The sequence below is a fragment of the Sinocyclocheilus rhinocerous genome, unplaced genomic scaffold (assembly GCF_001515625.1).
Source record: "Sinocyclocheilus rhinocerous isolate Xijiao unplaced genomic scaffold, SAMN03320098_v1.1 scaffold753, whole genome shotgun sequence".
Lineage (NCBI taxonomy): Eukaryota > Metazoa > Chordata > Actinopteri > Cypriniformes > Cyprinidae > Sinocyclocheilus > Sinocyclocheilus rhinocerous.
This window is the reverse complement of record NW_015655991.1, coordinates 888,794-915,984: the sequence shown is the minus strand read 5'-3', so window position 1 is coordinate 915,984 and position 27,191 is coordinate 888,794. Positions and strand designations below refer to the sequence as shown.

General features: G+C 36.8%; 1 protein-coding gene and 1 pseudogene across 2 annotated transcripts; both read right to left on the bottom strand.

Moving 5' to 3' along the window:
* Positions 1 to 290: 290 nt before the first annotated feature.
* On the bottom strand, positions 291 to 8,934 carry LOC107718976 (S-phase kinase-associated protein 2-like). Of its 2 annotated transcripts, none has more exons than XM_016526236.1 (10): positions 8,760 to 8,934; positions 7,747 to 7,982; positions 6,502 to 6,616; positions 6,260 to 6,403; positions 6,021 to 6,155; positions 2,899 to 2,997; positions 1,619 to 1,746; positions 1,475 to 1,526; positions 1,274 to 1,381; positions 291 to 1,170 (listed from the first exon to the last, which is right to left on the bottom strand). In XM_016526236.1, the coding sequence occupies exons 1-10, from the start codon at positions 8,771 to 8,773 to the stop codon at positions 969 to 971; spliced, it is 1,233 nt and encodes a 410-aa protein (XP_016381722.1). In that variant the 5' UTR covers positions 8,774 to 8,934; the 3' UTR covers positions 291 to 968. The 2 variants fall into 2 exon arrangements, with proteins under 2 accessions (XP_016381722.1, XP_016381723.1); XM_016526237.1 differs by having other exon boundaries at positions 6,502 to 6,613.
* Positions 8,935 to 19,195: 10,261 nt separating this feature from the next.
* Positions 19,196 to 26,703, bottom strand: LOC107718975 (uncharacterized; annotated as a pseudogene).
* Between the last annotated feature and the right edge of the window lie 488 nt (positions 26,704 to 27,191).

Here is a 27,191-nt window from a genome sequence, read left to right as displayed (position 1 = left end):
GTGCCAAACATGCACAGAAGTATTTTGTAAATGTAGAAATAAAATATTTCTGTAACGGCAACCTGAAAAATACTTTATATTTGAATGTTTTTGAAGTACACAATAGGGCAAAAGTTTGGATGTGGTGTGAAACTCTCAGGTCACTGGCTTAAAACACGGCAGAAATTTGTTAAACCACATTTTCAGGACCCTTGGTGCTTTAAAATATCAGAGTTCTTTATTTTGTAACATTGAAATTTGTTTGGAGTAGCAATGTAAAGAACATGGAAATAGAAAAACTTACAAGGGGATGGCTTTAAATAAAAAGCAATACGTTTATTTACAATTCAGACAGTGTAAACAATTAATAAAAATACGTCTAGCAACAGCCAAAGTTGTACAAAATTCAAGTTTACCAACATTAAAACTGATCCGAAAAACGGAAGAGATTCACAATATTTTCTCTGCTCTGAAAGCACCCGTTTTAATACTTCTATATAGTAAAACTATTTGGAAACATTTTAAGATTACCATAAAACCATTGTCTAAACTAGATAATCCTAGAGTAAAACTGGAAATGTACTTGATCATGGCAGGAAAACAGATCTTGAGTGACAAACAGAACCTACCATTATATTCTAGATTTCACCTGAAGCAATAAACATCTAGTGAAACTCATTTTCAAAATTATAGCTATTGGTACCAAAACACTAAGTCACTCTTCATCTTTTATTTTGTGATAAACCATATGATCTTTGCTGCAACATAAGAACGCCACTCAATTCAAGATTGTCAGGACCTCCAACACAATTGTCATCTTCACTAAAATTAAAACTGTAACAATATAAAACGAGGACTTACCAGTGATGTTAAAGACATTTTTTAAAATCACAAATAATTCTAATAGGGCACAATTAAGAGAGATATGGACTATTATAAAAGCTATTTTACAACTTGGTTTACCCTGTAATCATCCTGGATTAAAAACATCAGTGTTTGTACACAAGTCGACAGTGCATTCCCCAAAGTGTGCGATCCTTTCTTGATGCCGAGGTGGGACGTGCCACAGTGGAGAAAGGCTGTGTGTTGATCTGTATGTGCGGTAGACCTTTACAAAGAATGGGCAGGTAGCTGTCCTGTATGAGCCCGAAGACCTCCAGGGTCTGCAAATTTAGAAACTTTTCAAAGTCACTGTAAAGAAAAAGAGAAGGAATATTTAGTGTTTGTAAGCAGAGACTGTACTCGAACAAAAAAAATGCTCGTCTTTTCTTTCTGAATTCAACAAATCTCTTACATGAGTGCAGCTGGGTGGATCTGATAACAGCGGCTCAGTGCCAGATGTCTCAAGGAGGAAAGTTGCTGCAGGACTGGGAAACTGTCTGTTGTCACAAGCACGCTATCACTGTAATGATAAAGCACATAACCGAATGTGAACCTCCAGCTGTTTGCTATTAGGCATCTGATCCAAGATCATCTTTCCAAATTATGAACGCACCTCAAATCTAGATTTGTAAGGTTCAGACATCGTTTTACTACAGCTTTAACGTCTGAAACACACACACAAAAAAAGCATAAATTGTTGTTGCATGAAATGGTTACAAATGCATTTACATAACGCTGAACTCCTTGCTTTCCTTACCTTCCATGGTGAGGTTTTGTCTGTAACCACTGATGTTCAGATGAGAGATGCTGGAGGGAGTGTTGTTAGCAATGGCTTGAACATGGAGATTATTGAAGTCACACCATGACACATTCATTTCTTCAATTCTGGGGAGAGAAAGAAAATGATGGGTTTTAAAAGGGGCCATATTTTTTATATAATTTTCTTTGAACTTTAGAGGTAATATGCTTGATGTACTTTGAAAAGATACGTCTCACTTTTTATTATGTGAATGTATGGCGACCCATACTCAGAATTTGTGCTCTGCATTTAACCTATCTAAGCACACATACACAGTAGTGAACACACACACGTGAACACACACCCGGAGCAGTGGGCAGCTATATTGCTGCGGCGCCCGTGGAGCAGTTGGGGGTTCGGTGCCTGTCTCAAGGGTCTCACCTCAGTCGTGGAATTGAGGGTGGAAGAGAGCGCTGGTTATTCACTCCCCCCACCGACAATTCCTGCCGGACCTGAGACTCGAACCCACAACCTTTGGGTTACAAGTCACTCTCTAACCTTTAGGCCATGACTGCCCCATGTGTCTTTGACTACCATGTACTCATGTCAAATCAGTACAAATTTCAGTACAATGTACTTGTGTTCATGTTGTATTGTAAAACACTTTTGCTGCTATTGAGGTGGGATGTATTTACAGAAATTAAGTACATGTAACTGCATGCAGATATTTTAAAATAAAAGTAGTGTAAAAACATACACAATAAGTGAACTGCATCAAATGCTTAATTTGAAATGTGACTACACAGTATTTAAAGGCACATAATGACTGCAAAAACAACTCATTCTGACATTTCTGATGATGAATCCATGCTCATCAAGCATAATAATTAAGAAATTATTTGTCTTCGGATGTACACTAACATTTAAAAGTTGGTAAGATTTTGTGCTTTTGAAAGTCTCGAATACCCATCAAGGCTGCACTTATTTGATCAAATGCAGTAAAATTGTAAAATATTATTATAATTAAAAAGAACTGAGTTTAAAAATATTTTAATCATATTTTAAAATGAAATTTATTTTTATGATTGCAAAGCTGAATTTTCAGCAACCATTACAGTAGCCTTCAGCACCACATGATCCTTCAGAAATCATTCTAATATGTTGATTTGGTGCTCAAGAAACATTGCTTATCATCAAGGTTCCAAACAGTCATGCTGCTTAATATTTCTGTGGAAACAGTGAAACATTTTCCTCAGGACCACACATTTTTGATTTTTTGGTATACAAGTTAACCTTACCGAGTGCAGGATTTCAGCATCTCAGCCAGCGATTCAGGGGAAAAGCCTGAACAGCCACACAAATTCAGTCGGACAATTTCAGTATTTTGAGCCAGAGAACTGCAAGACAGCAAAATATAGGTTCAAGGTCTTCATATGTTCATATTTAAATTTGCAAAAAAAAATATATGCAGTTAAATCTGCAGTTTTACATGTCAATGATTCTAAATGTCACCAGTGGCTAATAACACTACAAAGATAACTGCAATTATTTCTCCATAAAATGCATAAATAGAAATAAATTTGACTGTTTGGCAGACCATGTGTGAGATCTACTTGTTAGATTGACAGAGCCCAGGAAAACTGGCAACAGCAAGAATAGTTTTCTCTAGTGGTCGGCCGATAAGTTTTTCTGTTTGGCCAACGCGTTTGAGGCGGGACTTCTATTTTGACAGCGCTGAGAGCGGCAGCGCACACAGTGTTCACATTCTCCCTGTTCGCTGTCGTCGTTAACAGTTCCATCTAATACGGACAGAAGTCCGTCTAATAATCAGAAAGAACTGTTAAACAAATAAATTAAAATGTATACAAAAAAAAGTATTATAACGATTGCTTTTATATTATTAGTAATAGAAAGGCAAATATTATACTTTCTCGTTTTCCGTCAGCATTCAGCAAATACGCATTTATATCATTTAAACAAATCTTTGAATGACTAATGAACATTTCATTTCAAAAAACGAATCCAGCTGTGAGATCTTATGAAGTGTGCATGTGTATCCTGCATGATCGCGTGTTCTCTGCGTCACGGTCGATCCGTGAGAATTGAATACGGACAGGAGGAGAGTTCAGCTTCACTAGGCCTAGGGATGTAACGATTCACTCAACTCACGATTCGATTCGACTCACGATTTTGATTTCACGATTCGATTCGATTCACGATTTTTTTTTATTATTATTTTTTTACAAAATGAGATTTAAGACAAATTATAAATTAAATGTGTTCTTTTATTATTGCTTGGACAAAATGCTGCACATTTCTTTGTGAAATTAAAATATAACACTATAATAATATACTAATAAAGCACTTGCATATTATTGCTCTTTTGTTGGTTTTGATTGCTTCTATTGTCCTCATTTGTAAGTTGCTTTGGATAAAAGTGTATGCCAAATAACAAAATTTAAATATAATGTAAATGTAAATAACAAAACTAAATTGAAATTTTAAAACAAGCCCCAAATCAAATAAATAAGTAACACAAATAAAATAAATCTCTTCATATAAACAAACTAAGGCTTTGTCTGTGCTCTTTCCATTTAAAATTAGAGATTAAAATTAATCATGATCCAAACAAAGATGCTGCATACATGCAACATGAGCAGTTTTTAATCTAAATTGGATTGTATAATTTTTTTATACAAAGATAAAGATTATGCACCCCCTCTTTGAAGTCGCTACCTGATTGCCTGATCCCGACCCCACCCCTAAAGTCGCTACCTGATTGCCTAATCCTAACCCCTCCCCCACACCTACTCCTAAACCTACCAATACTAGGGGATGCATAATCTGGCAGGTTGCAGAATTCGGCACAACACCGGCACCTCCGAAATCGTTCGTGCTGACCTATAGCATGCATATGATATATTCCATGAACAATTTTCTATTATGAGCACGCTAGCCATACATCTACATTTGAAATAACGAACTTGAGCGTGCAAAAAACGCGACATGTGAACGGCCCCTTAGGCTGCTGTCACAAGACCGAATGCACGGATACATATGCGTTTTCTTTCTCAACTATTTACATTTACTTAAGACAAAACCGACTGCTTACGAGGATACTCACCAGGACGGCCATTTTGACATCATTTTGTGTGTATTTGGTTGCTTAAACTCAACAAACTTCGAAAAATAACTCAATATGACACTCGCGAGGCGGCTTTACGCAGGGGCGCCGCTAAGGGGGGGAAAGTTAGGATTATTCTAAGGGCCGAAAATCTACAAATTCACACTCTGATTACATAGAGCAGCAGCAGGAAGCGCGTGAGGTTATCATGGCAACCAGATACACTACAGGCGAATTACGGCTGCGCTTCTATTTTGCCACACTAAATTTAGCAATAAACACGTTGAAAATAATACGCAATAAACATGTCTGTCAAAATGATCTCAAAGGAGGCTTTTATTAAGCAAATCAAGGAGTGAATTACTCATCCACTGTTTAAAAAAGGCTCACAATTATCTACAGTGTATGAAGCTAAAGGTTTTTGGGTTAAGGTTCATAATGTAGAATATTTTTAACATTGTATGCTGTATGTGCATAGGTAGCTAGCAAACAAGGAATACAGCTGTTAAGCTAGTCACATTTAGCGGAGTAAGATCATGATTGAGAAACTGCTGGAAATGCTGCTATGGGGTATTCTATTTATTATTTTAAGGTTTTTTTGTTTGCCCCAGTGAAGCATTTCTATTAATATAACTGATTAAGTAGTCAAACTCATTCCATATCAGCAGAATAGTGTGGTACAGAAAGTCTATGTCCATAGAACAGGTTCTGAATGAATTATGTTACTGATACCTAATGGTCAAAAGCAATAGCAAAAGTAGGCTAATAGGTCAATATTATTAAATTGCAGACAACGATTTTGAATAGCTAGGTTGGCTTGTACACTATATTGCCAAAAGTATTGGGTCACACCTTTAAAAAGGTCAATTGTAAAGAATCTCTGTACTTTTTTAACACAATTACAATTTGCAACTTTACAGATCTTCTTTATGCACCAAGAGCTTGTAACACTCCAAAGAGAAAGGAAAACTTGAAATCGCATCATATGACCCCTTTAATTCATTTTCAAATGATTTCAAATTTCTTAAATATTAATTAAAATAAATAAAATTATATTGGCTTTAGGCTATATCGGCCATCGGCCACCCTGCTATCCAAGATATCGGCATCGGCTGTCAAAAAAACAATATCGGTCGACCACTAGTTTTCTCCATGTCTTTTAACACAAACACTAAATGCCATTTGATTTGTTGTGATTAAAACCCCTTTTGATTGGTAAATATGTGCAGCTAACAACAAAAAAAAAATACAGTTACACGCTGTAGAGTGTAAAATGTCTTTTAGACTATCACTTACTGAATTATGCTATCAGAGAGCACCAGTCCTTCGAGACTGAGATTCTGTAGATGTTTGCAGCGTGACAGGATGTCTTCGAGAACAGACGTCTCCACTGTGCAGTTTGATAAATCCAGATGTTGGACACGAAGTTTCCTGTAATTCAAAATGCACTAAATTTACAAATGTAAGACGCCAACAACAGCAGCACTTACACAACATAACTTTATCGTGGCACTGTGAAAACACGCATTACTCACTGGGCACTTTTAAAGCTGGATTGAACGATGCAGGTGTGTGGACAGCGCAGCCTCAAGGCTCCAGCTGAGAGAACCTGCCCAAGCTCAGCATCTAACTGAGCCTTTCCCACCAGGTCCACACTGTGCCACAGAGATTCATCAAACCTACAGATGCACAATTTTGACTATTATTATTTGCATCACAGGTGATCAGTGGTCTTCCAAACTTCCAACTTTGTAAGAAAAGTCTATGAATAACTTACGCTAAACAATGCCAGTGCTTGCAGACCCGTGATGTCCGGAGGAGATCTTGCAGTGAGAGACGAGACAGGATTCCCAGCAATAGCTCATCAGGCAGACTGTCCAAACACAAGCCTGCTGAGGGACAAACAAGTTAACAAATCAGACTCTCTACTGCCCATACAAGGCCATGTTATCTCTTATAAGCAATTATAATTCCAACTATTAACCAATAAATGTCAACTAAATTATCTGGAGAAACAGTAAGTGGCCACCAAAGTGGAAGTTTACAAGGTATTGCTAAGTTGCTTGTTCATGCATCTATGTTCCATGTTCCCTTTATAGCTTTTACACACACAAAATATATATTTCCAATCAGATATACAGTACTGCATTAAATCTGTAAAGCTTTACCTATGAAATAAGCAGAAAAATCTATTACTTTAATAAGCTTCACAGAAACTTTAGATAAAAAAAAAAAAATCTGTTTTAAAAATGTAGATTTTTGTTTTGTATCATATTTGATGCATCAGGCTTTTATGGCTCATACAGTTTAATATAGTTAGAAAATGGATCTCACATTTGAATTATATTCAGAGGCCCAAAATAAATCAAAACAAAATTATGCAATTTGGTGCAGATGTTATGTTGCCAAAAAGTATGTTATGTAAAATTCTTTTTTATAAAAGACTACTTGCATAAAATACATATATAGTAACAAATGATATTTCTATCTTCCAATAATATGACATTTTGAAGCTTAGTTTTATGATCAAAGCTCTGTAGTTTTTATTGTGGGGGCAAAACAAATAATGCAATACAATGCAATGATAATTGAGAGATGTAGAAATAAACTGTTCTCAAAAGCCTGGTGTATCATATTTGCATATTAAAATTATATTTCTGAAAAATTATGTATGGATAAGTAAACCAAAGTTGCTTCAGACTATTAAATGTTGACATCTTTTTGAAATAATAATAATAATAAGAGTTGTGTTTACTTAAAATAAATAATTAAATTATAGATAAATAATTATTTTCAAATTGTACAGCAATAAGACAAAACCTGAAGGTGGACATTTTTACAATTACACAAAAACACAATTTTTCTTGCAAAAAAAAAAGTATGAACCAATAATCGGAGGGTAGAAGGCATGTAGTAGATTATGTACAACAGGTTTTTCAGCAAAACTGAGATCATGATAGAAATGCATGCATCAAACATAATACAGAAGGCTTTACGGGGTTCAGTTTCTCAAGCCACAAACCTGACGATTCTCTTCTTTTCCTGGGACGTCTGGCAAGAACAAATGCGTTTTCTTCATTTTCTTTCCCTTTTGCAGAAGTCAGGATCTTTTTGTGTGGGGGTGACCACTGCTGGATGAGCTCGTTCGGAGTGTTCTCGGTGTCTAGACCCCCACTGCAGGAGGGCCGCTTTTTCCATTTACTCCTCTGAGGCCTGCACAGGGATCCCTCCAAATTCTCACTCAGTTCTTTAAACGGTCTACATAAAAACAAGAAAAACGTTAAGCAAGAGCAACACCACCATTGCGTGTTGTTATAAGGATATACAAAGGTATAACAGCAGAAAGCAATATGAAACAATAACCGCGATCTCCCAAACCTAAGGTTAAACAGTCCTCATTAAATAAGTTCAACCTAAAACAATCTTTAAAAAAGCATAACTTCTTACTACACGATATGCAATATCTAATAACACATTGACAACAACCGTTTTTGATTGTTTCTATACTGTAAACTGCAAGCTCACTTCATAAGTTCTGTGATGCCCGCCATTTGTCGCGAGCTACCTCTACACCAAAAATAGCCTCCATACTAACTTATGTTTCCGAAAAACTAAACTATATATTAACTAATGACACCATTAAAAAGATTTACGGAACTTGCAAAATTTAGATTTGCTTAAATAAATACATGATTAGTGAAAAAAATCGTTCTCGCGCGTCACAAACACGAACTATGGCGCGCGCCAACAGCACATTCGACTAAATGCATTTTAAAAAAAGCGTCCTGCAGGTCTATGCACAACCGATCTAAACTCATGTTTTAACAAGTAAGTTTATTATTGTCCTCAGTGTTTTTTATAATACATCAACAAGTTATAGAACTTACAAAATGCACCAAAGTGGAGGGAGAATCCAAAGGCAACGTTAGTAGCCTGACTTATACAGAAAAACACTCACATCAATTAATTTTAGGAAAACACGCGCAATGTAAACAAACAATACTTGAGGTTTAGTAAATAAAAAGAGACTATTACCGTTCGCTTGACATCCTGACTTTGCACTGTTATTAGAAGTATTCACTTCTGCAAACTTTCAGATGCAGCAAGGCTTCTCTTGTCCTGCGCGCAGGCTGGCGGCGCATTTAAACCTGCCTCTGGACCGCCTGTTCTGCTGCGATGCCATTGGTTCCAATGTAGGTCGACGGAAGTGATGCATGCCAAGGAGGAATTGCTGACCTAGCCACAGTAGGAGCAATATGTATATTACTTAGTGATGCATTTCTGACAAAGTTTACCGAGGAGTATCGACTTACCGCCCTCTACTGTGGAGGACTAAACACCATATGACTCTACAGTACACACATCAAAACATGGAGTCATGCAAAAAGACATGCAAAAATTAAGTCACTTTCATCCCAAACGTAAAATTCAAAACGCATTCTAATTAAAAAAATGTACTTGATGCACCAAACCATACAATACATGCAGGCCTAAACATTTATTTACCAGTAAAATAATGGTTGACATTACTTGGAAAGACTTTCAAGGTGTATTTTATAACAGATAAAATACAATCATGCCTCAAACATGATTTTTGTAGCTGCTGTGCTAAGAAGTGGGTAACTAAATAGACCAATTTCTGTGTTTGCAAAAAGTGATGACGTTTTTTTATGGGCGGTGCCTATCGGGTGGCAGAAAATGACAGTTTTAAAGTAGCAGTCGATGGAAACCATGGAATAAAAGAATAAAAAAGTTATTTCGAGTTTATATTTCAAAATTCTGACTTTTTATTTTTTTTGCAATTCCGAAATTATATCTCACAATTATGATTAAAAAAATCAACTCATCATTCTCTTTTTTCCCCCTCGACTCAGAATCATGAGTTTATTTTTAAATGCCACACTTTTGTCTTTTTCTCCCTCAGAATTGACAAACTCGCAATTGTTGAGTTAAATCAAGTTATAAAGTCTGAACTAGGAGATATAATTTAGCATTTGCAAGAAAAAAAGTCAGAATTGTGAGATAAAATAGGTAAATATTATATCAAATGTTTTAGGTTTAAATAATAGGCTATGCTGTAACTGTAGGGCTACTACATTATGTCCCCTATGAACTGCATATGTGAATATTATGTAGACCTATTGTTAAATGATATATTATATATTAATATAAATCTAATTTATGCTTTAAAAGGAGGGTAATCATAGCAGGTTTCATCCATAGTCTGTCTGTCTAAAAGTCTGCGTTTAGCTTCAAATGGATTCTTTTGATGACAGTATTCTATAAAAATTTATTTGCATTCCGATTCTGACATCTAAAGGCACTACAATAAATTTTTTTTTCTTATTCCATGGATTTTTACCTGTTTCCCTCCACTTGATACCAGTGTTTTTCTGCCACCACAATGCAAGTACAAGTGACGTCTACTGCAAATTGGTCTATTGCAAAAAGAATCCAAGTAGTCCTTATATAGCAACTTGTTACCAACTCAGAGAGAGAGAGAGAAATACATTATCCATGCACTTTGCCGCAGTAGTGTAATCCTTAGAGTTTGCTGCCTAGAAACCTGTGGCTTTGCAGGTCTGCATGTGACATCTGCAAAGGCTTTGTTCTACTGCACCAGTCCTTCCTGCTGATAAAGCCTAAATGTAGTGCACATGTACAGTACATAAGCAAGCAAGGCTGTTTTCCATATTTGGAGTATCTGTACCAGCTGCAGAACCAGTAATGTGACCTAAAAGAAGAATTGAAAAAAGAAAAAAAAAGACATCATATAAAAATAAATAATCAACTTTGCATGCATCATTGAGACACCACAAAATCTCATTGCTAGTTTTACTTGATCTTAGTGCTGCGTTCGGCAAAATAGATCATGACATACTCATAGATCGATTACAAAACTATACAGGTATTCAAGGGAAGGCTTTAAGATGGTTTAGATCCTACCTGTCCGATCGCTACCACTTTGTTTTTTTAAACGGGGAGTCATCTCAATTAATTCCAGTGAAGTGCCACAAGGATCTGTCCTAGGTCCTCTGCTATTTTCAATATACAAGTTGCCCCTTGGTAATATTATTAGAAAATACAGGATTAGTTTCCACTATTATGCTGATGATACTCAACTATATATCTCAACAAGACCAGATGAAACTTCTAAATTATCTAAGCTAACAGAGTGTATTAAAAATGTAAAAGATTGGATGACCAATAATTTTCTCCTATTAAACTCGGATAAGACAGAGATATTACTTATTGGACCAAAAAACAGTACACAGAATCTCTTGGATTACAATTTGCAACTAGACGGATGTACAGTTACTTCCTCTACAGTCAAAAATCTGGGTGTTATATTAGATAGCAACTTGTCTTTCGAAAATCATATTTCCCCTTCGTTACTTTTAAATCATAGTTCGTTACTGAGTACGCCCACAATTTGAATTGATATTCAAACCTCTGACGGCACTTCAGTAGCCGATAACTGATAACTTCAGTAGATAGTGAAATAATGATTGCCTTGAAAAAATGGATGTACAAATTTTTTTTTAAACATTAAAATATCTATATGGCAGTATGTGTTAGTTTTGCCAGTGGTATTGAAAATGATTAGTCATCATGAAATCAAAAATGACCCTACTTACTTTTTAGTGCACATTACTAGTCTTGTGGTGAACAATTGAACATCCTGCATCTTCAGTAAACAAGCTACAGGTAGTCCAAAATGCAGTGGCTAGTCCGAATATTCGACTTTGAGATTGGGAGTCGAATCAGGGTCCTCCTATCGAAGCATCGAATTTTCGACATGCTTCTCTAATCTTTTTGTATTCTATCTATTTGTTTTCTTTTTATTTATTATTCAATTAACAAAAGCAAAAAAAAGGCCTTTAACACTAGCTTGCTCTATTCTTTTTCTATTCTATCTGTTTTCTTTTTATTTATTATTTGATTTTTAAAAACTTGCTACGTGTACTGCATTAAGCTAACTGAGACTTGTTATAGCACTTGCATATCATTACTCTTTTGTTGATTTTGATTGCTTCCATTGTCCTCATTTGTAAGTCGCTTTGGATAAAAGTCGCTTTCTGCTAAATGTCTAAAATGTAAATGTAATGTTAATAACAAATAAAACTGAGATTTTGCTAATCTAGTCTCAGGCGGTGATATACTTTGAAAACCTTGACTGCATTCTTTAAAGATCTTAGAATTAAGATAATGTCAAGAATGTTCTATTGGTCTTTCAGTGTTTGATATGCATAGAAGCGCATTCTCTCTCCTTCCCCGTTGTCCTTCTTATTTTCCTTTTTGTAGGGTCTGAACAATTTGATTTGAGCTGCTTTGGTGTAAATTTTTGGCCCAAACATACCATTGACTCTCCTGAATTCGCAACACAAACATGAGATTGATGGTTATTATTTTGCTTTTTAATAAAATCATATACTAAAATTAGAAATAATTGTCTATAAATATTGCAATCGATCCAAGAGCAAAAAACCTGTGAAAACACTGGAAATTTGAAATAAATAAAGTCTCAGAAACATCAAACTTACACTTTATATATTGGGTCCTGTATGTTTTTGTTTTCTTTTCAAAGACATTACTCAATATGCAGACAACTGGGCATAAATGTGTAAAATGACGTTTAGATTAATAAAATGGTTAACAAATAATATGACATCCAGTCGTATTTACATCTAAGTCCTATTTAGTTTTGCAATACAGTTGTAGCGCCAACTCGTTGTTGTGTACGTTACTGCAAAACTCAAATCTGATAGGTGACACACACATACCGTACTCGAAGGTAGATCTTAAGCTCTGAATGAAGAGGAGCGTTTGTCCTGCACAGCACAGGTGATCCTCTGAATTATGAAGCACTGAAGCAGTATACGATAACATTTATTTAGTAACACCATTTTTTTGTGGTAGGAAATTAAAATACGTGTTTTAATTCTTGTTTCGCTCTGCGTTTCCAGGTACAAACGAAAAACACGAGCCAAAGAAAACGACGCAAATTTGGCACCCAAGCTATGCGAAAACTACACATAAGTAAGGTAAGTCAATTTCAGTTATTTTACACGTTAGTATTTATTTTACATAATTATTTTGGATTGAATTCGTGTCGAAATCTGCTGGTTTGACTCGAAAGGAACGAAGATTCAGAGTTACCATTACCGATGCTAACACATTAACAACTCTCAGATTAAATACGGGTAGATTAAATAATCTAAAGAAACATCAGGATGATAAATGCAATCACTGCGAATACTTACAACATTTTTTTGCTGGGAAAAAGCCGTCTCCGTCCCTATTACTTCTTTAAATCCGAGTTGAATGTGTAAATTCTGCTGTGAGCCGCTCTAATGCGAGACTGCCAGTGCAATGCTGCCATCTAGCGGCGGATTTGCGCGCTGCAGGCTTTTTCACTTGATACAGTGTAAAATATGAAATACGGTATTACTGTAAATTCATAATTAATAATTAACGATTAATAAAAATGAGGAACGCTTCACGAATTTGCGTGTCATCCTTGCGCAGGGGCCATGCTAATCTTCTCTGTATCGTTCCAATTTTAGTATATGTGCTGCCGAAGCAAGCACGAACAGAGAGCTCGGACGAGGGCTAGATATACCACTGACTCCCAGCTATGTTTCTCATAGGTGGTAAGTGGATAAATTACTTATTCTGCTCACTTGTATCAAATGTGACTGTAAAACATGCTGACCTAAACCTGTAAACCTTTAAAACCAGGACATTTTAAAACCAGCAGTTTTGTGTAGGTTTAACCTACCATTCTCTGAACTGTAGATCATCTGCAATTGAGGCTCATCTCTTCTAGCTGTGATTGGACCGCTCGGTATGACGCAGAGGAGCTCTTGGTCACGTCACACACCCTCCCCCACAGACAGCGCACAACCTCCCTCTGGGACAAAGAGCGGCCGCCTTCCTCACAGAAGAGCATAAAGGGCTGAACGACCAGGAAACTCTCCTTTCAGAACAACAGAGGCCGTGAGAACACTGTGAACCTCAAAGCTCAACTCAGAACAGCCACTAGAAACATTCAGTCTGAGGTCAAGATCAATACCTGCCTCTACTCCAAAGTCATGTGCAATTTAACATCCTCATGTAGGCCTATAATGTAGTCACAAAATACTTTTTGAAGCTTAACAAAGCATTTAAAAATGTCTTTAGCTTTAGCTGAGTTACGATATATATCTTATCTATATATATTTTTTAGAATATTTCCAATAATTTGTCATTTTTCCTAACAATTTTTATCTGCAAAGCCGAATGTAGCCAGTTGTTTATCCTATAGGTTTTTATAAATAAAGCCATCAGCATGATGCCAGTGGTAGTTAGATCAAGGTGGAGAAATTACAGGTTATGTAGAATATGACCAATAATAAACAACAGGACCCACCAATCCCTGTCTAAACTTGTTTGAAAAGGTAAGGGGCCCAGAGCAATATAAAGTTAGGGTGACCTAAGAGTGAATAAATCCCCTCACTATGAAGCATTTAAGAGAGATATTATCTCCAATTATTAGAAATGTTCTTCATGCACTGAAAAAAACATCTATTTAAAATAAATGCTACTCCTGAACTTTCTATTCATCAAAGAATGGAGTAATGACTGCTGAAAATTCAGCTTTGCCATCACAGTTGGCAAATAAATATTACACAATACACAATTTTAAAATAAAATTAATAAAAGTAATTAAAAATATATATATTAAAAAAGAAAACAGTTATTTTAAAATGTAATAATAATCAAATGTAATAATATATCACAATAGTCCTGTTTTTAATGTATTTTTGCCTTAGTTTAAGTATTAAATGGTACTCAAAAGACACTCACTTGTCACCATCTAGTGGCATAATTATGTTCTCCCAGCTTTGCCATCACAGGAATAAATTACGCTTACGTTTTCATAGTCTGCGCATTCATTATACTTTTGCATCTTTTTTAAGCTTGAAGCTGGTCAGTGTTCACTGCCATTATATGGACGAACATGAGCAGCACATCTAAAAAAAAATCTCCCTTTGTGGTCTGAAATAGAAAAAAGGACATAAGGCATTATTAGAACGACACTAAAATTTGTAATACAACATTTGTACACTAGAGGGAGCTTAATACATGTCTGTAAATGTATTAAATGTTAAACACGTTACAGTTTTTCAGTTTTAATTGCCTTTTGTTTAAGGGCCATTTTAGACACAACTCTACAATGAAAAATACTGTAAGTTCACAGTCTTTTTGAAACAGTACTAAACCGTTGTCTACAAATGTTTTCTTACTGTGAACAGGCACGTCATGGGGGAGGGGAACGGGTTCAGAACGGCTTTCATTGTTATAGGTTTGTAAATTTACAGCCATTTGGTTACAGTCAGACATTTTCCACGGATACAGTTTCTTACTGTAAATGAGAACATGAGGGGATGGAATGGTCAGGTCTATTTTGTCTGACCCTCTCTGTCATCACTTTCAAGAAATGAGAAAGTCATAGCTACTTTTTAAACTGAGAGAAAATTGTAAAACCACAATACCCCTTAGATTAAATGTTTTGTTTTATTATGGAAAACTGGGGTGTAACATGGTGATGATTCTAGGGGCCCCCAGCTTTTTGGCCCCGGACCACAAGGTCCGGGAGGGAGGCCGAAGAGACTGTAAAAGAATCGGTAAAAGAAGTCTTGTAGAACTATAACACATCTTAAAGGTCTTTTGAGCAACATTAAATTTAGTAATTTTAAATCAAGAAACAGAAAGATGTTAAATAACCTCATTTTACAAGATTGTTCTGACGTGATGGATCCTGCTCCTTCTATGAATAAGCGCTAATTTTTCACAAAAATTGTTTTGTGGCATAGTATAACACAATAATAATGTATTGATGTTTATATTAGAGATGAACCATACAATTTACACAAAATGTTATACCATTCCCAGGTTTGAATCCAATGGCTGACCCAAAATGAAGAGAATTCTGGGTCCCTCCCAGGTCCATATGGAATTGGATTTTGAGCTGATTGCCTTAAAGGAATAGTTCACCCAAAAATGAAAATTACCCCATGATTTATTCACCCTCAAGCCATCCTAGGTGTATATGACTTTCTTTTTTCAGATGAATACAGTTCTATCAAAAAATGTCCTGCTTTGTAATGGCAGTGAATGGTGGTCAAGATTTTGAATCAAAATAAACTAGCTTATTCTCACCGGAGTGGACCACACTTTCTCTTCCTTTCTTTTGTGACCATATCTCTGTAAATCTGTGCCCACTGTTTTGATAAAATTAAAATAATTTATGTTTAGTTGTTATTTACAACAGCATTAAAGGCTGTAATAAAGACATTAGTACGAGTTTGGTTACACTTTATTTTACAGTCTGTGTGTACCAGGCCCCGCGGACTGGCCATCTGGAGAACCGGGAGAATTCCCGGTGGCCTGGCAACCGATTTGGCCCGTTGTCCTTTTTTTAATAAATTTTTTTTCAAGTTATCTTTTTAAATATATATAATTGCCTGCCGAATGTACTGAAGCGATTATTTCCGAATTCGCCATTGGATAAAAAAATCTCCAATAAATCATGAAATAGTCGTGACTGGGAACGCTACACTTCTGCTCGCCCGCTCCGCGCCTCCCTCCACCAAACGGCAGTGTTGGCCAACTAATTTTCAGAGAAAGTTGCTAAAGGAAGGTCGATTTGTTGCTAAATGACGTTGTGATGTCATTGCTCAATGACGTCATTGCGTAATCACGACGCAAAATTGTCACATCATCAAATCTCAGCAAAAAAAATTTTTTATATATATGTTAATTTAGATTTGTTTGTTACGTACGTACGGAGCCCGGGAAGTCACCTGTAGGAGAAAAAAAAACAATCCGTGGCGACGGTTTTGCAATCCGTCCCCTCAGTTTATAAACCGTACTCACGAATTCTTAAACTGTTCCCTCGGTTTAACAAATCGTGCGATTTAACATTATTTTGTGCAGATCCATTAGATTTTGTATTATTTTTCTAAATCATCATGCAGAGTAAGACATCTCTCCTCAACATTTCCAGACATTTTAGAATAATTCTGACTAACCCTGTTATAAATCTAACAAAATGCTTGTGAATCTTGCTGATACTATTTATTTTTTGTTCCATTTACTTTTTTATGGTTTATAACAAAAATATATATCAGAGTAATCAATGCGAGAGACTCGAGAATGGCGAGGAAGCGCCCAGGTGGAGCAGAGAGGCGAAACTACTGACCTCTTCAGGACTTCAAGTGCAGGTCAGTTTCATCTGTAAATAGGCTATTGTAGTTTTATCTTTGCTTACTCAGTTAAGTATTAAACTGCTAGCACATGTTAGCAGTAGCAGCCCATAACTCATCACTCAAAACACTATGCTAAAGGACATCATTATTATCTATTGTAATGTTACACTTGTAATTTAGCAGACAAATATTCACATCGTTTTATAATAGGTTTAGAGAGAGCTAGGGCAGACAACAACACAACAATTACAAAAATTAACAATGGTTAATTTTCAGAAGGGAATAATATGAGTATGACTCATTATAATGCAATAACATGTTCAGTATTAGGATTTTACTATAAAGATATTGTAATGATGTAATTGTTATTGTAATAATTCTGACATTAGGTAATTTAGAAAATATCAGAAGAAACTAAGAGACTGAAAAGGAAAATGGAAGTGAAGGTGCAGTTCAGGAGATAACTTTTAATTATTTTGCATGTCCCCAGCCTAAGGATTTAAACATTTTTATGTGATGGCCATCCAAAAAAAAAAAAAAGAATTTGTTTCAGAATTTGTTGTGGGTGTATGGGATGGCCTGGGTGATTGTGAGATTTCCAGGCCTGAAATTTTGTCCCAGTCCGCCCCTGCTGTGTACTTACAGTGTACTTACCTAAGAAATAGTGGGTATTATTATAAGGTAACTGGTTAAGGTTAGGTTTAGAGGTAGGTTCAGGTTTAATACCTAGTTATTACCCAGTTATCGTAATTGCTATAGTAAGTACATAGTATGTACACGCGGAACAGGACTGTAAAATAAAGTGCAACCATAAGTTCTTCCTCTCTTGTTCTTCATCTTTTACACAACAGGTTGCCATCAAATTTAGTTTTAAATGGCCAGTACCAAATAAAATTACATGGTAAGTTTGAAAATCGCAATGATTGTACATTTAGTTTGAAGCACAATAGAACTTTTCTGTTTTATCAACAATAATATAGGTTACGTCTAAATGATATGTGATGTGGAAATAATGAGTCAATAGATACAGAGATATCCAACTAACCTATAAACACTTTTCTCTAGCTTGGCTATCCTAGGTTAATATGAAATAAGCTCCCTCATAGAATTCTATGAGTGGTTTGATGAGTCAGATAAAACAGTCCTGATTGTGTCAGTTTTGGACCCCTGTGTAACATGGTCTGATTTGGGAGTGTATCTGTGTTCCCAGGGTTAACTCTTTGTTCATGTGTTACCATTACCCTGGGACTCTTTGTCATGTGTTTATTACTTTCCATATAAATCTGGTGAACCATGAGAACTGGAGAACAAAAGAATTACTCCTTGATGTTAAAGATTTAGGTGACACAAAGGTCGCCTGGAACAAAATCTTGCACGTGATAATTCTCCAGGCCATGAAGGCTGCAAATCGGATCATGGTGTTTATCACAGTGATATACATGGTACATTAATACAGCGACCTTGCAGGTGAAGTTGTCTGAGTTTGGCTGTGGTAAATGGAGTCACTCCTGTGTTCCCAGGTTCATGGAAAAGAGTCCCGTGTTCCCAGGGTTCTGTGTTACACAGTTTCAATGGTCCTTTTTCCCCTAGTTCCTGGGTTTCTCTGTTCCCCAGTCCCCATGGTCCTATGTTCCACACTTCCCAGGTTTTCTCTAGGCCCTAGAAACATAGGATATTGGGAGCATAGGACACAGGACTCTGGGGACATACGAACCTGGGCCTTGGGAACATAGAACTCTCTCCCTTACAGATTCACAGAAACTGAAAAGGCCTAGAAACATGAGGAGTTCCGCTTAGAACAAATCCACTTAGATACAGTCCGGTCATCTTCTGGAGCTGATGATAAATTGACCCCACACCAGTGTATTCTGTACAATCTCATGTTTATACTTATTGCAGTTTACTAAACATTATTCAAGACAAGTATGTATAAAATTTATGTGAATATTAATGGTAAAAAATAAATAAAAATGTTGGACCCCTGTGTGGTAAAACCATATACACAGTTTATTTATTTTTTAGGCATGCCTTTGTTATCTTTCATTTTCAAATGGCTCATTACAGTTCCATTTATATTGTTATAATGCTTTTTGCTTATTATTTATGTCTACGTAATAAGGCCTCTGGTGAAATTTTATAAAATAACTGTAAATAAATGTGCTCTCAATATTGTTGATAAAAGCAGCATATAATTAATTCTTGTGAGGGTGTATTGTGTATGCACTTTCCATGTGTACACCCATGTTTAATAAATACAAAAAGTGACACTTAAATCAAGAGGAAAAGACCCCAAAACGTATGGAAATTGTTCACCATAGCTATCGTACACACAATTACAACAAATTATGAAATTAAAATCAATTTCAATAATGTCAAAAGTGGTCATTTAAGAAAGAAATATCTACTGAGATGAGAATAAAAAGGCCTTTATTAAAAAAAAACTATAAATAATCTTTGGCTATTACCTAAAGAGTACTTTTAAAGTATTTACAAACAAAGTATATAAAAACAATGGAATTTACAAATAAAAACAAAAAGAAATGTATATTTTTTTGTTGTTAGAAAATGTCCATGTTGGCTCACTTTGCCCTCCTCATCTCCTCCATCCACTGCTTTACAGTCTTTCCAGAGGCTTTGGCACAAAAGTGGATGCCGCGGAACTGGCTGTGACCAAATTCTTTTGTCTTTGGTTTGCCACACTTTTTACAAACATACTGTTCGCAAGGCCGCTTCAAGGGTAACCCCCGTTGGGCTGCCTCTTCCTCTGCCTTCCTCCGTCGCCAAGCAGTTGTCCTAGGCACCTTTGGACTAGGGAACCCGGTGGCAGCAGCTCTCTGCTCTGGGTCTGGTTGAAAGAGTGTGGCATCAGGAGGTTCGGGACCCCCAATCACTATTTTAATTACTTCACCTACATGTCCATGTTGAAAGGGCTCTGGAACATTGTGTTGTACAGAAAACAGAGGCTCAGAAGCCTTCATGTTGTCAGTGCACTGGTGCAAAACCAACTGTTCTTGCCTCTGTTTCCTGGCGTTGTACCTGTGTACAGAAAACATGATACAGTAATTAATCTCTATGTAAATATAATTAATATACAACTGCATGTTAATAATCAATTACCACTGGCACAGTGTTCGCTGGTTTATCTCAAGCAGCTGTATCCATGTCCGGCTGGAGATGGCAGTGTTGTCCTGGACGATGTCCCTGATCGTGTTGTAGTCGCGGATGGCAGCCCATCTGTTGACCCTGACACCGCCGATGGTTTGACCGGCAGAATGGATGCGGCTGAGAGCCAGGCAAATGGCAGTGACAAGGCGGCTGACATTGAAGCAGATCAGTGGAACAAAAGTAATTTCTAAAAAATGTCAATATTTCAATAAAAAAAAAAAAGCCACAATTTTGTAATTGTCTGTCAACACATACCTTTTTAGACCATCAATGCATGGAGTCACAAAGGTATCACTATGGCTGTTGTTTAAGCACAGTCTGTCTTCGGGTTGGGCTGAGTGGATGACACCACCCTTGTCATGCTCTGACAGCTTATCCCACAGAGCGACAATCTCGTCCACCTTTCGCTTTGTGACAAATCCATGATTTCGAAACTCAACCAGACTGTTGGCCAGGTTAATAACATGGTCATATCCAGGAACACCATCAGGCCCTACGCACTTTTCCTGAGAAAAAGAGTCTTTCCTATTACAAAAATGTTTTAATAAACTTATGAACACAAACACATGGCAGAAAAATTTGGTAACACTTTAAAATAAGGTCTGATTAGTTAACGTTAATGCAGTAACTAACAATAAGCAACATATTTGTTACAGTATTTATTATTCTTTAACGTTAGTCAATAAAAATACAAATGTTTATTGTTAGTTCATGTCCATTAACTAATATTAACAGATACAACTTTTGATTTTAATGAAGTATTATTTGTAAATGTATTAATGTAAATGTTGAAATTAACACTATTTTTCATTGTTAGTTCTTGTTAACATCAATGACAAATGGAACATTATTGTAAAGTTTTGGAACCTTTTTTTTTTTTTTTTTTTTACAGTGAACAGTACTTACATAATCATCCTCCTGTGAGATGCTCTGAGGCATGAACTGGTCTGCAGCGGTAGGCTCGTCCTTTATGGGCCCAGATGTGGAAGACACGATTGGATCCGGCTGCGATGTTGAAAGGCCAGAGGAAGGTGATTGCAGAAGTGCTGCCTGATATTGAATGGACTGATGTGGTTTGAGGCTGAGCTCCAAGAACTGTGGTGATTTGACGTCATCAAAGTCTGAATCCTCATATTCCAGGTCGCCCTCCAGATGCTCATCACTCCCATCAGTAGCATCGGGATCCATAAGGTAGTCAACCTCCAACACTCTGCTGGTTTGAGAATAAAGATACTCCACCCCTATGAGCTCACCTGTGCAAACATTATGTCAGAAGTAAGGGGTTTGTGTGATTGTAAACATAAGTGTGACACCTTTTCCGTGTCATTGAACCAACAGATTTACCAGAGTGGTTAAGTATTAAACAAAAAAAAACTAAATACTACTAAATACCAGAACAGCATGACAAACATACAGTACCATTCAAAAGTTTGGGATTGGTAAGATTTATTGTATTTTTTTTTTTTTAAGATTAATGTTTTGAAATAAGTCTCTTATGATCACCAAGACTGCATTTATTTGATCAAAAATGCATTTATTTGATCAGTAAACCAGTAATATTGTGAAGTATTATTACAATTTAAAATAACTGTTTTTCATTTATTCCTGTGTTGGCAAGCTGAATTTTCAGCAGCCATTACTCCAGTCTTCAGTGTCACATGATCTTTTAAAAAAAAAATCGTACACAAAAACATATCAACACATAAAAATACTGAGAAGAATTTGAAGAGAAACACATAAACAAGACAGACATGCAATGCATTACCAGTGTACTCTCTGGGGCTGTTGTGTTCTTTAACCAGTGTATGGCCTAGAAACTTCTGACTCAGACGGTTTACATAGTGCTGCAGTGGACTGCTTTCATCTACAACAACAGATCGGGCCTCGTTCCACTGCACTACCCCTTCTAACAGGTAAACATGGAAGTGCAAGCCATTTGTACTTGTACCTAAAAAAAAAAGAAGAGCAATTTAAAAAAATCCTGAATTCATGTTGACATAATTCACACAAATAACACATTATTTTTGGGTCATGCAAACCTGGTATGAAGTGTTTCAGATGCTGATGGAATGATTCAAGGGATCCTACGCCACGTGCACAGTGATAGAGGGGCAGAATGAGTCCTCCTCGGGTCACCTCTCCAACCTTTCTGTAAAGCTGTATGCCTGGAGGGTCCTGGATACACAAAAGATGGCATTGTTGGGCTCGCCAGATCTCCTCCACCCTCTCCTGGTCCAACAGTTTGTTGCCCATGATGTCTGTAGCCTCCATGAAGTCTTTGAACAGCTGTTGAATGAGCTGCTTGGCCACCTGAGGCTCACGTGTCTGGTGGCGGCAGTGCCTTACTAACTCTCCAGCAGTGGGCTTGCTGGATGTTTTGACATCTTTAGTTTGTCACAGCTCCTGTTTTTTGGCTTCTTGTAGTCTTTTTAAATCTTCAGCATCCCACTCAAAGATACAGGAGAATAGCTGTCCCATGAAGGGGCCGTACAGCGGGTGGCTTTCTGAGGTGACGCCTGCAGTGAACCGCATCATGAACTGCCACGCGTCCAGTCTAACGACCAGCTGGTCCCACTCATGGAACATGGCTTCCACTTTGCTGTTGCCCGTAGATGAACAACAGTCTCGGTCAACATAGAGGAGGAGGCTTTCCAGCTTGCCGGTAACGTTCCATCAAGCCGGAGCACATGGGAAGCAGGCCCTCATCCACTGTTTGTGTCAGGACACATATTAGGACCTACCCATTCTCATTTCCCACGTTTGTGGACCACACAGATGAATCATGTTTCTTAGTGACCTAAAGATGGATGAAAAGAAGTGGTAAATGTTACAAAATTGGATGAATTCTAGTGCTATATAGGTCAGTGATGAAAAAAGGAGCCCTGCAGATCCTCATGACTGTGTGTCAAGGTCAGTAAGTCTCTTAAAATATTAGGTAACTTTATAACATGGCAACGTTACTTCTGGTTGTAAAATGTGGTGTGACTCCCCAAAAGACTTACGAATGAGTGAATTAATAACAGCTGACTGCTAATAAATTATTAATAATTAAGATGTGTAGCTCACATGTATTCAAAGGTGTATGTAAAGTACTTTATTTGATTGTTACATCACATGACATTTTTAGGGTCATTAAATTTAGTTATGCCTTGAAAATGGTTTTCAAGATGAAAGAATTTCGTTTTCATACGAAAGAATGATTACAATTTTTCCTTTTCTTTTTATCGTATTTATCTTTTCTTTATCATTTGAATTCTTATATACTACTGTTCAAAGGTTTGGGGTCAGGAAGACTTAAAAGGGACACTAATGATATTTATAATGTTACCAAAGATTTAAATTTCAAATAAATGCTGTTCTTTTGAACTTTGTATTAATCAATGAATCCTGAAAAAATGCATCTCAGTTTCCAATAAAATATAATGCAGCTGTATATATTAAAATATTATGCAACTGTTTTCAACATGATAATAAGATGTTTCTTGAGCACCAAATCAGCATATTAAGAATGATTTCTGAAGGATCACATGACACTGAAGACTGGAGTAATGGCTGCTGAAAATTCAGATTTGCATCACTGGAATTAATTACATATTCTAATAGAAAACAGTAGAATAGAAAAAGAAAAATGTTTTTTCTGTATTTTTAATCATATAATTGAGACTTTTTTTTGCAACTTTTGAATGTATGTATTAATAAATGCATAAAATTTAGTTGTGTCTACTCACCTTTTCGGTGGAGACCATTTTCAGGATGGAGCCGTAGATGGAAGTGACCCTGGCCTTCATCTCTCCGAGTCGTGTCAGTACATCCTTTGCATATACCATCAACAGCAACGATAGAGAAGGCACTGGCATAATCTGCAGCAGCCTGGCAGTAACAGTGCTGAGATCTTGAAACTTGTCCAGTACAGAGAGATACTCTGCGGACTGAGCCAGCCACTGCTCTTTGTGCCGCACACAAAGGTGCTGATACAGAGACATCGCACTCTTCCCTGGTGTCTGACTCCGCATCAATCTAACAAGCTCCTTATCGCAGGACAACCTTTGAACAAAAGACATTACACAAAATCAAACCCATTTTTACAGTACACTCTCAGAAAAAAAGGTACAAAAGTCGTCACTGGGGCGGTACCTAAACAGTCCATATTGGTACCTTAAAGGTACATATAAGTACCTAAAGTGTACATATTAGTACCTAAAAGGTACAAAAGTGTACCTTTTGAAAAGGTACCGCCCCAGTGACTGCTTTTGTACCTTTTTTCTGAGAGTGTTTATTGGCTGTCAAACAACTCCGCTAACCTGTAAGTCAAGACTGCTGGGAATTTCTCACGATGGATGAGATCTAATTGATCCAGGATGTCTTGCGACCAGCCCGCCACCTTTTTCCTGCAAGAACAGCACTCCAGGTACTCCGTGACCATGAAATACCACCCGCTCATGTCCAAAACCCTCCGGACAGTGCTGTACAGTCCACAAGGCCTCAAATGATTGCCAAGACGACGGCAGTTGGGCTTCGTGCACAGCAGCCTGTACGCCCACATGCGACAAGGCATCCAAAGGAACAGCCTGCTGTGAAAGAACGGGTCAGGAAAAGGAGGAGGCTGTGAATACAACAACTGGGGTCCTGGAGGTGACCACCACAGCTGCAGAGGTTCAATCAGCTTTAACTTCCCAGATGCATCTCTGCTGAAGAGAGTCTTACTGACCCAGAGATGTTGCTCTTTTGGCAGCGTCTGTTTCCAACCTTCTGGTAGTAAAATCTGTTGGAGAAAGGGAGAGAAAGAAGGTGAACATGCAGCTGTTTTTGTCATTCTGCAAAATAGCCACAGCTGTCATTTGACTTACTTCTTCAGGAGGATCAGAAAGCTTTTCGACTACTTGTGTTTCCAGTTCAGCCATTTGTGATGAGGGCTGGGGTGTCCAGGAGGATCAGCTTGCACCAGCTGGCATTAAAGAAGAATAGAGAAATAAATAGAAAGGTTAGTGATGCATCAACAATGTTTTTTTTTTATATAGAAAACCAAAATTAATGTTTGCATTTAGCCAAAGACCAAAACCAAAATTAAAGTTTCTGTAATAAAATAACCACAGAACTGAAATTGTCATGCTGTTTAGGATGTTGTTTTCTCAGATGATAAATTAAAAGTAAAGTTTTTCAACAACAAACTGCCTCTCAATATTTTAGACAAGTACATTTTCCATATTGCTACTACAATTTTTTATTTTTTTGCATATTTTCAGTTGCTGAAATTCTGGTGTATCACTAAAAAAAAGATGAGGCCCAAAGAAAAGGCATCATACATTTCTATTCTATTTTTGATAGTGTTGCAAATGACATTACTAATATTTGAAAATAAAACAATACAAACAATGTCAATGTTACAATATTTATTTTTCCTTGTGTACATTTCCTTGTGTACAACAGTGTAATTACACATTTAAGTACTAAGTAATATTAATGTACATTTAATTAACATGTAATCAACATGTACTTGTATAACACGGTTAGGATTAGGGTTTGGTTTAGGGTTAGCTGCTTGTAATTATGCATAATTTACTGTTATTACTATAGTAAGTATGTGTAACGTGTAACAAGGACACTGTAAAATAAAGCTGTAATTTATTGTAAGTCAGAAACACAACAATGACAAAAATCCCTGGAGTAGTCAGACCTGGGGATGTCCACATACACTAAATGGCCAAAAGTATATGGACACCCCTTCTAATTAAAAGCTGGCTGTTCCAGTAATTTTAATGAAAACAAATATTAATGCAACACAATATAATTACATTCTAGAGAATTGTGTGTTTGGAACATTTATTTTGAGGAGGGGCTTTTTCTGTTTCAGAATGATAATAACCCTTGACCACGTCTCTGTCTTCTCCTAATAAATAGCTTGCAATTGGATCCGCACGTCTCACGTCTCGTCAGCCCCGTAACACATTCAAACCTGTATGACTGACTTTCTTCTATGGAACACAGAAAAAAATATTCTGAAATATTTTGTTGTGAAAGGTTTTATGAGTGTAAAATAAAAGTCAAAGGGGTTCAATGTTGTTGGCGGAGTTATAATTCTTTCCAAATGTGTTCAGCAGACTTCAGGTCTGGGGTTTGTTTAGGTCATTCAAGTTCTTTCACAGCAGACTCAGTAAATAGCTTCTAACGTTATATGGGCCTCACTTTGTGCACAAGGACATTGTCATGCAAAAACAGAAAAGACCCTCCCTAGGGTGCCCACATACTTTTAGCGATATAGGTGTATTAGTATATGTTAGAGCTATTTACAACATGAGTTAATAAAGTACGTACGACTAAAGACAATACAATACAGTTACAGTATCGTTTACGAACTCAAAATACTGTGTAATCTGGACAATTAATAAACAAACGCGTCATGCTCATTCATTCATAAATGAGCCTTGATTGTGAAAAGACAATACTGTAGACCCGTAGGTGAACCCCCTGCATTAATTCATCCAATCGCTACAACATAGTGTTTCAAACTCACATGGAACGGGTCGTATTGATCGACAAATCTTACCTTGAGGACGCCGAAATCAAATCGAGACAGCGCAGATATATCACCAAACAGTTCTCCCCAAGTAGGCCTACTGTTGCATTTGTTTTTTCAAACAACTGTGTGCTGGAGTGATGTGACGCTCGTCACCGAGGCTTCGAAGCTTGTATCAAAAAAAAGAAAAAAAAAGAAAGAAAGAAAATAAATATCTCTATCACTGTACCGGAGCTTGATTCATTTTGCCATAACCACGTGATCTGTGACGTCCGAAGCTTCGTTTTCGCACACAACCACGTGACTGCTTCAGGTTTCCAGTGACATTCTTTGATAAGAATAAATCATAAAACTTAACATGTGTAGTTTTGTGCATGTTCAGTTTGTATTAATCCCCACTTCACAAACACTTCAACTGACCATTCCACGATAATGGCTCCCGAGATGGTTTTGGATCCCTAACCTAATCTTTAATCGTTGTGGTGGCCTGTACCTTTAAGTGTAGTAAATTATTAAACTCTCAAATTTTCATAA